The following is a 12,318-nucleotide window of genomic DNA, read 5'->3' as shown; positions in this document are numbered from 1 at the left end:
CTGAGAGAGAAGCTACTGTTTCTATTTTTGCTGTTCTGTCCATTGCCCTTTTGGGTGCATTTGTCTTGTTTTGTCTTTTACGAAACAGAATCAGACTAACAATGGGTTCAATACCTCCTTAAATACCATCTACAAAACAGGGGAAAGGGGTTCTTTCAAAAAAAAAAAAAAAAAAAAAGTCTTCACGGCCTCATATTTGCTCCTCATCTCTCATGTCACCCTTGCCTTGTGTCCAGTTGCACTTCCCAGCTGTGGAAGACTGATATTCTGGGTGTGGCAATTCCTCATTCAGGGCATGTTAAGTGCAGTTGTGCCTCCCTTTCTCACACACAATAAGAACAACATTTCATCAGCTCTACACTCAGAACTTCACTGACTAGTAACCAAAACAAACTGCTCTCCTGTTACACAAATACGGTCTGGCTCATCCCATCTCTGCCTGTCTCAGCACTAGATGGTGATAGAGTTCTTTCCCTAAAGCTCCCCTTATGTAACCCCAGTTGGGAGGGGAGGGGAGGGGAAAGGGGAGGCTATAACTAGTGCAGTTCTCACCGAGCAGAGGCTCTGCGAGCTGGGGCAGAGGCAGGCAAGGTACCATGTCTGGCTTTAACGTCCGCAGCGTTCTGGTGACTGGGGCCAATCGGGGAATTGGCCTGGAGATCGTCAAGCAGATTCTGGGAAAATCAAACCCACCCGAGTGGGTGTTTGCGACCTGCCGGGACCCAGAGGGAGCACAGGTGAGAACGGGGTGAGGTGAGGAATGAGCTTTACCCGCTGATGGTGGGGTGGGGGAATCTGAACAAGGAACTTCCTGCCTCCCAGTGCTCAGTACCAAGAGCAATGTGCTGGAGCAGGAGGTGATTGCAGACACTGCCCAAGTCTTCAGCTGTGAAGTTACACCTAAGGTAGCTCAAGTACCAGAGCAATGAAGCCATGGGAGCATGGAGTTCCAGGCAGGTTTGTGCATCTTGTTCACATGGTGATTGCAGTGTAGACATACCCACTGCCACGTAGTCCTATCATCTGAACCTCCACCTTATCCGAATCCTTTCCTTGTCCCCCAGCATGTGCCTCGCGTGTCTCATGCTGGGTGACAAGGAAGGGGTTTGGAAAATGCAGAGATTTGGATAATACAGCAGAGACCCCGCCCCACCCCAGGCAGGACTGTGCAGAAGAAGCGTACAAGCCCCAGCCATGAGAAAGGCTGCCCTGCTGCTGAATGGCCCCTGTGGCAATGAAGGGAGCCCTCTGCAGCCCCACTGCCTTGGCATTGAGCAAGCGTGGCCACAGAGCCAGCAACATCTGATCCCTGCAGTTGCAGGGCTGTGAGGAGACAGGGACAGCTCTCGCTTTGGGGGGAGGCCACCTCACTGCAGAATAATTAAATGGCTCCTGCCCACACAATTATCTGAACCCCCAATTATCTGAATAAAATCTGTGTCCCCCCGGCTAGTTAGATAATCGGGGCACTCTGTACTGCCAACCTCAGGAGGCCATCATGAGTCAGACCCCCAAAATGATATGATTAAAAAAAAGTGTCTTTTTAGTCTGTCTTCACTGTTTAACTCCCCTCTACTCCTCTGCCAGTGTGCATGTGAGGTAATTTCAGGTGGAAAAGTCAACCTTTAATGCACACAAAACACACGCCACTGCCTTGGCTGCTCAGATGGAGACTCCACTTCCCCTTCCCTCACCCCTAAGGCAAGGAACGGCCATCCATTTCCTTTTGCTTCCTTTAAACAGCAGCATGGGACCTGTGACAACATCTTCCCAACTCCCCAGCTCCCCTGCCCTGGCCCCAGCAGCAACACTTCCCTGACTCCTCCGTCCCTTGTCTGCCACTGCCCCAGGACCCTCTGTCTGCTCTAGGGCCATGCTTACATGAAGGCAGGGCCCAGTCGCAGGGCAGCTGTGTCCATAGCCCAGAGGCTCTTGCAGAGCTCTGCCCACATGCCCAGCCCCGAAAATCACAGGATGGGAGGAGCTTCTCCTGCAGGTCCTGACTCATGACTAGTTCACAAGAGCTGGCAACACAGTTGCTGGGAGGGGACTCCCTGTACTCACTACTGCCCCAGGGCAGGGTCAGCCTGAGACATTCTTGCGCTCCGGGCACACAGTATAATTGCGCCCATAGGCGTGCACGGCCCATTTCATTAGGGTGTGCACCCAGGGATTAGGGTGTGCACTCAGGGAATTTTAATGATATTTTCAGGGGTGTCAATTTCAGTCACTGCAGCTCCTTCTATTTCTGTGGCAGCTTGTCAGTTTCACATTTGAATTTCCCCTGCCTCTTACCCACCGCCAAAAAATCACACTGATCCTTGCATTTCGGTGGCGGAAGGTAAAAACATTTTGGCACCCCATACAATCAGGCGCCACGGGCTGTTGCCCTGCCCCCAGGCTGGGGAAGCTGCCCTCCAACCACTGCATCACCCAACCCCGTCACTCTCCTCTACACACCTTCAGCTTCCCATTCCCCTGCACCTGCACCTGCACCTCCCCAAAAGCCCTACATTTGCCATCTGCTCCCCCCATTCTCCCACATCACCCTCTCTGCTGCTCCTCTCAGTGCCTGTGTCCTGTCCAGCCCCCAAACCAGACTGACAGCCATTTTCCCTGTGCACATGACTTGAGAACATACCCCACCCTTCAGCGTCTCTTTACTCCCCCAAGCCGTGCCTTACCAGCTATGCTATTTATACCCATGCAAAGAGGCTGCCCGGGTATGTACCCCACATACTGCTGAAAGAAGCAAGATACCCCCTGGGTCAGACGATGGCACTTTAAACGTGCAGAAGAGAATTAAACGCCTCCTCACAGGGCAGCACACTGCGCACAGTGATAGCATTGGGGGCTGGGGCCTCTGTCAATAATCATTGACTTTGCTCTTTTCCAGGAATTAAAGAACTTGGCGTCCACGCATCCAAACCTGGTGATCGTTGTACTAGGTGGGTCCCCGGTCCCAGGCTTGCAGAGCTGACGGTCCTTTGCTCTGGGTCATGTTGTTTTCTATCCCCCTTTCTCCATGTTCCTGTTCCTGGCCCTGTTGGGAGCAGTTCCAGTAGCAACCTGTTAGTTCTGCCCTTGGGATTAGCAAAGAAGAGGCCCAACTCCCAGGGAAGAGAGGAATCTATAGCATACAGCGGTCACAAAGCACAAAGGTGACAATCGTTCCAGCTCCACTTGGAGCTTCCCTATCCAGCTCCCCACTCAGAATGGAACCCTGCCAGCCCAGGGGCCTGGGATTTGCCATTCTAGCTCCCAGAGCATGTTCTTCTCATGCTCCAGATCTCAGTGGGGAGAAGAGAAACGGAGTCAACAATTGCTCAGAGCCCATTGCACTCCTTCCCCAAACCCCAGGAGGCCAGTGTGGGCCTGGAGAGGCCTACAGGGGCAGGATGACCCTGGGAGGCTTGGAAAGCACCACATGCTAGGCCTCTCATGTCACAATTGCAGTCAAAAGTGCCTAAAGTGGGCTGAAAAAGGTGTGTGGTGGCTGGGGCGGGTGGTGTTTCAAGCAGCACCCCACATCTGGCTGAGCCTTGTCCAGAAATTCATTCTGCTCCGCCCCTCAAACCAATCCTGCCCCACATCAGTTCTGCCCACCCCCAGACTCATCTCTGCTCCTCCTGCAGCTCCTGGGCTCTTTCCCCCGTTTCCCCCCACCCCCGACGGGTGCTGCACGCCATCCGTCTCCAGCGCTCAGTTCACAAGAGAGGAGTGGAGGGGGCAGAGCCACCCTGGCCTGAGAGGACAGGGGAGAGCTCTACCTGCCCCTGCCCTGCTGTGACCACAGGCCTCGCCAGAATCTAATTGGCTCTTTGTTTGGAACCTGGGACCCAATGGGGAAGCAGTAATCAGAGCTGGGTGCATGGCCAGAGTATCCCAAGGCAGTGGGGCTGGTGAGCAGTCAGTGCCCATGCCCATGCGGGATTGGCGGGGGCAGAATCCAAGACTGGCGAGCAGCAGGAGCCTTGGGAGAGGTGGATGCAGCAGTGCTGGGAGATGGGCGCACCTCCACTGCCCGGATCCACTGTATTTTCCTCCCAGCTCTGCCCTCCCTTGAGCCTGAGCCCACTTGACAAACTGGCTGCACACGTTCCTGCACCCCCCGCGGAGCCCATGTTTCCCGCTGAGTGGCAGGAGGCAGCCATTGTTTGCCTGCAGCTGCATCTTTTGGCCACAGCAGAATATGGTGCGCCTCAACAGTGGGGTGGGGGGAAGAGCCCAGGCCTGGCCTCTGCAACCAGCTGCATAAGGTTCTCTCAGCACATGCACCTTCCCAACCACACCTGTGACCCAAACATACCTCTGCACTGCAGGCGTGCTGGCAGCCTTCCCCTGCCAGGAACCCCACTGCCCACCTACCATCCCAAAGAGTGAGCTACCTACCTGCCCTGGGATTTCCCTGTTCACACTCCCTCATCAGTCCCCCCAGTCACGATCAAACACCTGTCCTGCCCAAGCCAGAGCTGCCAAGTTCTGTGCAGCTCCATGTTCCTCATACGCTTAAATGCACAGTTGTGGACAGAATAGTTGCAAACATGCACTTGAGCTCATTAAACAGCTTACATAAAAAGTCACACATGGAGCAAAATAAACCAGGGCAGCTTGCCCCAGCTTTTGTTTATCACCCTTGTTGTTAGCATGCTTGGCTCCCTGCACCCTGGGGAGGGGTGTATATTATTGGGAGTAGGAATCCTAATGCACCTGAAGCCTCTGCTCTGTCTCTGTAGAAGTCACTGACCCAGCCAGCATCAAGGCGGCAGCCGCCAGAGTAGAGGAGCATCTGAAAGGCTCAGGGCTGAATCTGTTGATCAACAACGCTGCAGTGCTGAAGCTGAATACACTAGAGTTTGAAACGCCGGAGGACATGTCCCTGCTGTACGCCACAAATGTGACCGGGACTCTGCTGGTGAGCCAGGTAAGGGCCCCAACAGAGGGGACATTGCTGGCTACACTGGGGTTTGACTTTGCTTAGAGCAGAATACTTCCCCTCTTCAATGAGTCACTCCATTGGAAGTGGGGGGTGGGAAAGTTATCTGCAGTGCACCCTTCAAGTGCATTATGGGACTTTAACCACCCAAGAAACGGAGCCAGAGTTCCTAGCACTCCCCCTGGTGACACTGTGTGCCTATAGAGTGCAGCTGCTTCAACAGACAAAAAACACAGTGATGATTTCCCTCAATGTATCCTTCCTCTGTGATAAGTAGTCCCCAATAGCCCAGTTAGCCAGCTGAGTGGGGAGGGGGTTCTAGACTCCCCTTTCTTGGAATGGGGTAAGAGGAGACTTGCCAATGGTGCTTCCTGCACTGACTCTCCTTGGCTGTGATACAGACATGATTTACAGACATGAGTGTGCGCAGCATGTGTCACCCCGGGACAGAATGGCCAGTGGTGGCTGCTGTGAAGTCTTTGCACGGGTGAAGGGAGCACTGAGGCGGAGCGTGATGCTGAAAGCCAGTGGGCTGAGGCGTGGGCCTGGGCACTGAAGAGTGCTCTCCTGCTGCAGGATGCCCCACCCTTTCCTTCAGGGATTCAGATTCATGTCTTCAAACTAACCTAACCTACGCAATTTCAGTGCCTTGTTTATGTCCCTTCTCTCCAGGGCCTCGGGCAGGGAACTATCTGCCCCATACAGGATTACTCTCCACAGGCCACCTGCGTGGGAGTCCCAGTGACCCTCTGCTCCCTTTTCCTCCCTAGCCTGCTCCTTGCAGGACTGCACTCCCAGCCATCAGTCCAAGAGTCACACATGAACTGGGTGCCTTCCCATGCCCCAGGGTCTCCCGCAGAAGTTTGCCACTCCCGGCAGCTCTGACGCTGAGCTTTTCTGGGACTCTGATCATTCATGAACAAGATGACAGGGTTGCCTGACTGTGAATGCAGAGGACTGGGACTCAGTGACCCAGGAGATCCCGTCCAGTCCTATGTTCCTCATGTCCTATATGGACCTAGTGATTTTCCATCTATCACATATACCTGACCTCCCAGCCACAGCTGGGAGGCAGGTTAGCAGTCATAGGTGGGGCTGGGCCCAATGTGACAGATTCCTTTCTCCTAAGCAGGCACCATGGCTACTCTTTCTTCCCTCCCCTCAGGCATTCCTGCTCTTGCTGAAGAAGGCTGCCCAGGAATGCCCCCAAAAAGAGATGAGTTGTTGCAAGGCGGCCCTTGTCAACATGTCCAGCGAGGCTGGCTCCATCCAGAATGTCTTGATCTGGAATATGGGGCAATTTATCTCCTATCGCTGCAGCAAGGTAGGGAGCACACTGGCAAGCTGACTGTCTTATTTGCAAAAATCCATGAAAAGCAAAGCACTGAGTTACACATGCGCAGCAAACTGGGGACAGTCTTCCTAGCTGCTACTATTGTGTTAGGTGGGGCCAGTTGCTGTTTGTGCTTCATACAGGATTTCCTGTTCAATTGGGAACCTACCACGGTCTGTCTACCCCATCAAGGAAATCCCACCCTGGGAGAGACACGAGATTCCTCAACACTAGACCAGCTAGTCTCAGCACCAAAGGGCAAGGGCTGTTATGGAGCTATTCATTCTAGCCCGTCATTTGGGACATATATGCCCAGTTCAGAGACCATCATTAGGTTTAAAGCTAAGGGGCCAGATCCTCAGCACCTGGTGAAACTAGAAGGGGGGAACAAAGGAGGATCAATGGCACATTTACTCTTCCCCCTTCCCAGAACCTTCATTATTTAGAGCAGCGCTGAGACTGCTCTAAGTTGTTCTCAGCTGTCGCAGCCCCCAGAGGCCACTCAGTAGCTGTGGCTCACTGGAGCGTGGCTACACCCCCTTCCCTGGGTCCGTGCCCCTGAGGGCATCTTGCTGTTCCCAGTGAGAACATCAGATACTGGAGCTCGCAGCAGGATGTTTGGTCCTCACTCCCTTGGCTGTCTTTGGCCCCTTCCTGCTGGTGCCTCTGGATCTGGGGTCATTCCCTGTAGGGCTCATTCCTCTCCCCCATGCGCTGCTGTCTCTGCTGATGGGATCTCGCCCACAGGCTGCTCTGAACATGCTCACCAAGTGCCAGTCCCTGGTGTACGGAGACTACGGGATCCTGTGCATCGCTGTACATCCTGGCTGGGTGCAGACTGACATGGGGATCTCAATCTCCCCCGAGGTAGGTGCCTCGCTGGGAATGGATGTTCACTATAGAAGTAATGGTTCCAATGGAAGCTGCTGGTCCACGGCAACCCCTACTGAGGAAAACTCCCCAGGGTCCTTCCATTCCAACGAGGCTGTCAGCACCACCGAGCTCTCCAGGGATTCAGTGCTGTGTCCTGGGCATTGACTACAGGTGCTGCTGTGGCCATGATTCCTCCAGCTCTTGGTGTTACACAGTAAATATCAACAGAGCTGTTGCCATCTGAACCCAGAAGTGGGAGCTAGTCATTCTGATCACCTGTTTATCAGATACTGTCTGCAATGGTTCCAGAACCAGGGGGTCAGGAGGCCATGCTCCCCCCACTTTTTAACATGAGTGTAGTTTGGGTGGCAGGGGATGGCATTGCTGCCCCTCTCCCCCAAACTGTCAGCCTCAGGTGGTCAGGGAGCAGCACCAGCAGGGGCTGAGCTTCATGGCAGGGAAGTTTGGAGGGGCAACACTGCTGCAAAATACAGCCCGCACCGGCGCTGCTCTGCACCAGCCCCAGGCTTGCAGTTTGGAGGGGCAATGCTGCCCAATCTCCTAAATTACAGCCATGTTAAAAAGTGGGGGGCATGGCCTCCTGACCCCTGCGGTTCTTGCGCTGGTGGCCCCCCAACTTCTACAAAGGTTCTGGTGTTCTTGACTGTCTGCAGAACTCTGCACATAGCTCCTGTCCCAGCCCCAGGCAATGCAGGGACATGGAGAGATGCCAGCTGGCCTGGAAACAACAATTCTGTTTCACAAAAATGTTGAGTCTTTGGAATTTGTTTTTGTTCCATGTTAGCATGAAGCTGAGAACTTTCAATATTTGTAGAGATCCCACCATTGCCAACAGACCAGTGTTTAGGACATTCACTTGGGAGGTGGGAGACCTAGTTTCAAGTCCTTATTCTGCCTGATTGAACCTGGCTCACCTACCTCCCAGGTCAATTTCCTAACCACTGGCCTCTACCAGTAATTCTGGACCCAAGAAGCATTCCTGATGAAAGCTGAATCTAAACTGACCTGTTTCTACGTAAAGTTTTGGTTTAGATTAATTTGCATTTTCCAACAAAAAAGTTTGGTCAAAAATTCCCAATCACCTCTATTCAGGCACCCAGTATCCTCAGCCAGCACCAGGGCAGGTTCCTGCACATTGTTCCAGGTCACCGTGAAGCTTTGCCCTCCTAAGAGATAGTGCTAAGTGATAGTATTCCCCGCGGGTTTCCACCTGCTATCAGTCTGGTCCGAGACAACTGATTCTGGAGTCTTCTAAGTAAATAATAAACTTAAGTAAGTAATAAACAGTTCTCTATTGAGGAAGTGAGGTTACAAAACACTGGTGATCAGAGTCACGGTGGAGAAACCTATTGTGGAGTCAAAGAATTAATCAATAGAATTGATTAATAGCATGCCTGGCCTGAAACTGATCATAGAAGGCCTGGCCTGAAGTTGTAGCCTGAAACTGAAATAGAAGCCCCAGGTTGAACTATTAACAGGATGCCCCAACTGAAACTAAGATAAAGATGCTAAAATCCCACAGGATGTCTCTGATATCACATTCTAAATGCTAATTCTCTGTTGGAAGCCTTAGGCCCTTTAAAGTCTGTGAACAGACATCTCCTGTTCTGATAAGTATCGGTACGTGCCCCCCTGTCTTCCTGGCCCCATAGGAACTTACTCCATACAAATTAGCATTTTAACATATATTGTGTAGCCACCCATCTTCAGGTGATAGCCAAGGTACCTGAAAACCACATTGTATAATCAAATGGCTCTTTGGTCTTTCCTGTGAAAACATCTGGCGTACCCCATTGTACATATAATTGTCTTTCTTGCTAAGTATAAACTGTTAATCAAATTCCACTATACGATCAACATGTAAATGAACCTAAGCAACCCCTAGGTAAGTCTTTTGTATCTGGTAGCCAGGTGAAGTACCAACAATCAGCATCTAGACATGTTGCTTGGGCTTCCCTTTAGCTAAAGTACTTTGTATGTGTGTGTGTGTCACCATTAAAGCGGCACTCGATCCAACTCTAAAGTATAGCAGAATGATTCTTTCCACAACACTGTCCAGCAGGTACTTGCAACAAGCTACTAAAAACATATTGTTTATATTTACTAACTGTTGGGCAATCAACCAGATATGAATGTCAGTCATACCAGAAATCATTACTATTGTGGATTAACAGGTGTCTTTTATATGCCTCATGACAGTAAGTGGCATTTCAACACTCACAATCATAATCATAACTTTCTAGTGTCAATAACTGGAGCTAGCATAGCAGTGTCAATTCATGTAGGTAATATTCCAAGTTTGGCACTCTGACTATTCCTCCTTCTACACAAGGCTAAGCCTGCTAAGGTCACCCAGCAAACAGTTGACAGAGTTGTTTTTATTTCACTGGGCCACACTCTGCAACTGAACACTTGTCAGTGCAGGGTACATTTCCATTGCTTTTCTTTTCTTTCATTCCCAGTGACTGGGCTTGTCTTAGGTTGTCCCCATCTTTCAAAGGATCTTACCAGTCATTGACTTGCCAGTCATCAAGGGGGAAGAATATTTCTTATGGCCACGATTCATTCTCAACTATATATTTGCAATTTACTTAACAGGTTTTACAATTTGACTAATAAACTCATTTCAGTTTTCATCTTCTCCTGAACCTTTTGTAATGTAAAATACATTATTTTGGTCCAACACCACATTAACACCATAATTAGTACACAACCAGTATGTTTACTACATAGCACAACTACAGGATGCAATATTGCATTCAAAATTCCAATGATGGTAGGTAACCCCCCCAAAAAAATTGATTCCCACCAACATTTTTAATAATTTCAGCTTCTTTTGCCAGTAACAATATTCATTTGTACTCTAAAATCCACTACCTTATGTTTTAATTCTGTGCTAAACTGGGCAATGTAAGTCATATTTTCTGACTGAGGTAAGACCTGATGGGACAATCGCAATCTGCCTCTTCATGGTGTTCCTGGAATCATAATGTCATCTTTGCACTATGTAATGCAATGATGGGTACAGTATACTTGTGGTCTCCTGCTTGTATTTCTTGACTATTTTGATTAGTACATCAAGTACTTGCCACTACTTTTCCCACAAAGGTAATTTTTAGTGCTTCAATTTTAATATTAGCAGGTTCTCTAGAATGAAAACATACCTTAACTTCTCCCAAATATTAAAATTGTTTATCTACACTTGGTGCAAAAACTAATTCACAATCTTCCTGTTTATCGTTACTTTTGGATCGGTGAGCATTTATTCCCTGTTCTGGCAGATGCACCTATTTTGTAGATGATAACATCCACATACTAGAAATAATAGAAAAAATAGAAATAATAGAAAAAATTATCCTGTTTAAGTGCCCAAAGCCATTCCTTAATAGGATACCATAATCTGGAACTCCATCCCCAATTTCTGTTAACAACTGGATATACCTGAACCAATGTATCCTTGTGAGACTCACAACGTCCGTCTTACATTCCTGCATGGTGCACTGAGTAGAATTAGTGTACCACCACTGCTGGTAATTACTTTCCTTCTTCATGTTATTTGCTGCTCAGTTTCATAGCAGCCCTGGCCACCTGGAGTTTTCTAGGTGAGTCACTATTTCTTTTATATCATGAATGATAACCAGTACAAGTTGCATCCAAACCTACTGTTAACTTACTTTGTAATATTTCTGCCTACAATCCATTGAGTTCACCTACTCCAATACCAAATGATCCCAGCACTGTCCTTGTATTCCTTTGCTTCCTTTTATGATTCCTTGCAACTGTTGCCCTACATGTCCTCCATACCTGAAACAGATGGCATTGAGTTTCTATGTATGGGGTACAATTAGGATAAAAAGTAAGAACAGAGGAATTAGCAAAAGTGAGGGTAACTGTGACTAAAACAAGAGCTGCATCAATAAAGCTGGATGTCTTTGGTCACCTTCAGTCTGAAAGGGTCTTAGGCCTGGGCACCTCAGGAGTAGCAATAAGAAGAGAGATGGGAGTAGATTCAGTGGTGAGGGGAATGAATGCTAATTGCTGGATGAACGGGGCACAAGAAATGCGATCAGGTCCTGTGAACCCTTAGAACGTCTATTTCGTGGACACACAGCACAATACACTTATATCTTGGATAAGCAAAAGCGGAACCTGCACCAAATGTAGTACTTTGTATCGTTGGCACAGAAGCCCTAGGTGCATGCCAAAGGCCATGGCATGCACCAGCCCCAGTGACCTGACAACGCTGTACCATAGGATACTATTAGGCCACAATGCATTCTGCAAAGTTTTCCCTTGACATGTTATACCCAATCGGTTAGTGGTGATAAAATCCCTCACTTTCCTTTGCCCTGTGCAGGCCCCACTGACGGTGGATGCGAGTGTCCAAGGGATCCTGAACATGCTCCCCTCGCTCTCCGAGAAGGACAATGGGGCTTTTGTGAACTGGGAAGGGAAAGTTGTTCCCTGGTGAGATGCCCGCCCAGCCACGTGTCTGCGCCAGGCTGTTCCAGTGACCGCGTCGTCAGCTGTGCCTGTGTCCTCAATAAACCCACTGTTCTAATGCAGGATCCCTGCCTGAGTCCTTCCTGACCTGGCCTGGCCATAACTGCAATTACATATGTTTAGACTGGTTAAGCTTTCTTAATCTGTCCTTTGATTGTTGTGGGTCTCTTTCCCGCAAAGCACAGCTCTGCCATGAAAAGTCAGTCTGCATAAAGGTTCCCATGGGTCTACTTGGCTATTGCCTGTGAGTGAGTCCAGATCAAATGTGCTCCAGTCAAAATAGGGCTTGTCCAACCACCAGCTCCATACACTCAACCTGGATGTTCATTTCACCCCAAATTCTGGAACCTGAGCTCTTTCTCAGGCCTGCTCTGCACGTGGAACAGCCAAAATTGTCATCACCACTAAAGGGAAGATGCCAACTCACCTTTACCAAAGGAACTCTGACAGTCATTGTGGCACATCTGACTTTCAGAGGGAATGGCCCCTCCTTTACTCTGCTCTTCAGGGCTGTGAAGACTGGTCCGATCAGCAAATGACACTCCTGTTACTGTGGCAGAAGGACAAGGTGAGACCAGGGCAAAGAACCCAGACCAGCGGATGGAGCTGCTCCTGGGCCCTGTTACCTTCATTGTCAGGTAACGTCACCTTC

At 49.8% G+C, this 12,318-nt stretch overlaps 1 protein-coding gene across 1 annotated transcript; it reads left to right on the top strand.

Annotated features, from left to right (window-relative positions):
* Window positions 1-552: 552 nt before the first annotated feature.
* LOC137144198 (C-signal-like) lies at window positions 553-11,769 on the top strand. Its single transcript, XM_067534393.1, has 6 exons — window positions 553-737; window positions 2,897-2,948; window positions 4,737-4,924; window positions 6,102-6,260; window positions 7,017-7,136; window positions 11,521-11,769. Exons 1-6 carry the CDS (start codon window positions 597-599, stop codon window positions 11,632-11,634), a joined length of 774 nt encoding a protein of 257 aa, XP_067390494.1. The 5' UTR covers window positions 553-596; the 3' UTR covers window positions 11,635-11,769.
* The last annotated feature ends 549 nt before the right edge of the window (window positions 11,770-12,318 follow it).

The sequence above is a fragment of the Emydura macquarii genome, unplaced genomic scaffold (assembly GCF_026122565.2).
Source record: "Emydura macquarii macquarii isolate MOO-44397 ecotype Brisbane River unplaced genomic scaffold, CSIRO-AGI_Emac_v2 contig_3401, whole genome shotgun sequence".
In the NCBI taxonomy this organism is placed as follows: Eukaryota; Metazoa; Chordata; order Testudines; family Chelidae; genus Emydura; species Emydura macquarii.
Note: the sequence above shows the minus strand (reverse complement) of the source record. Positions and strands in the feature narration are given on the sequence as shown.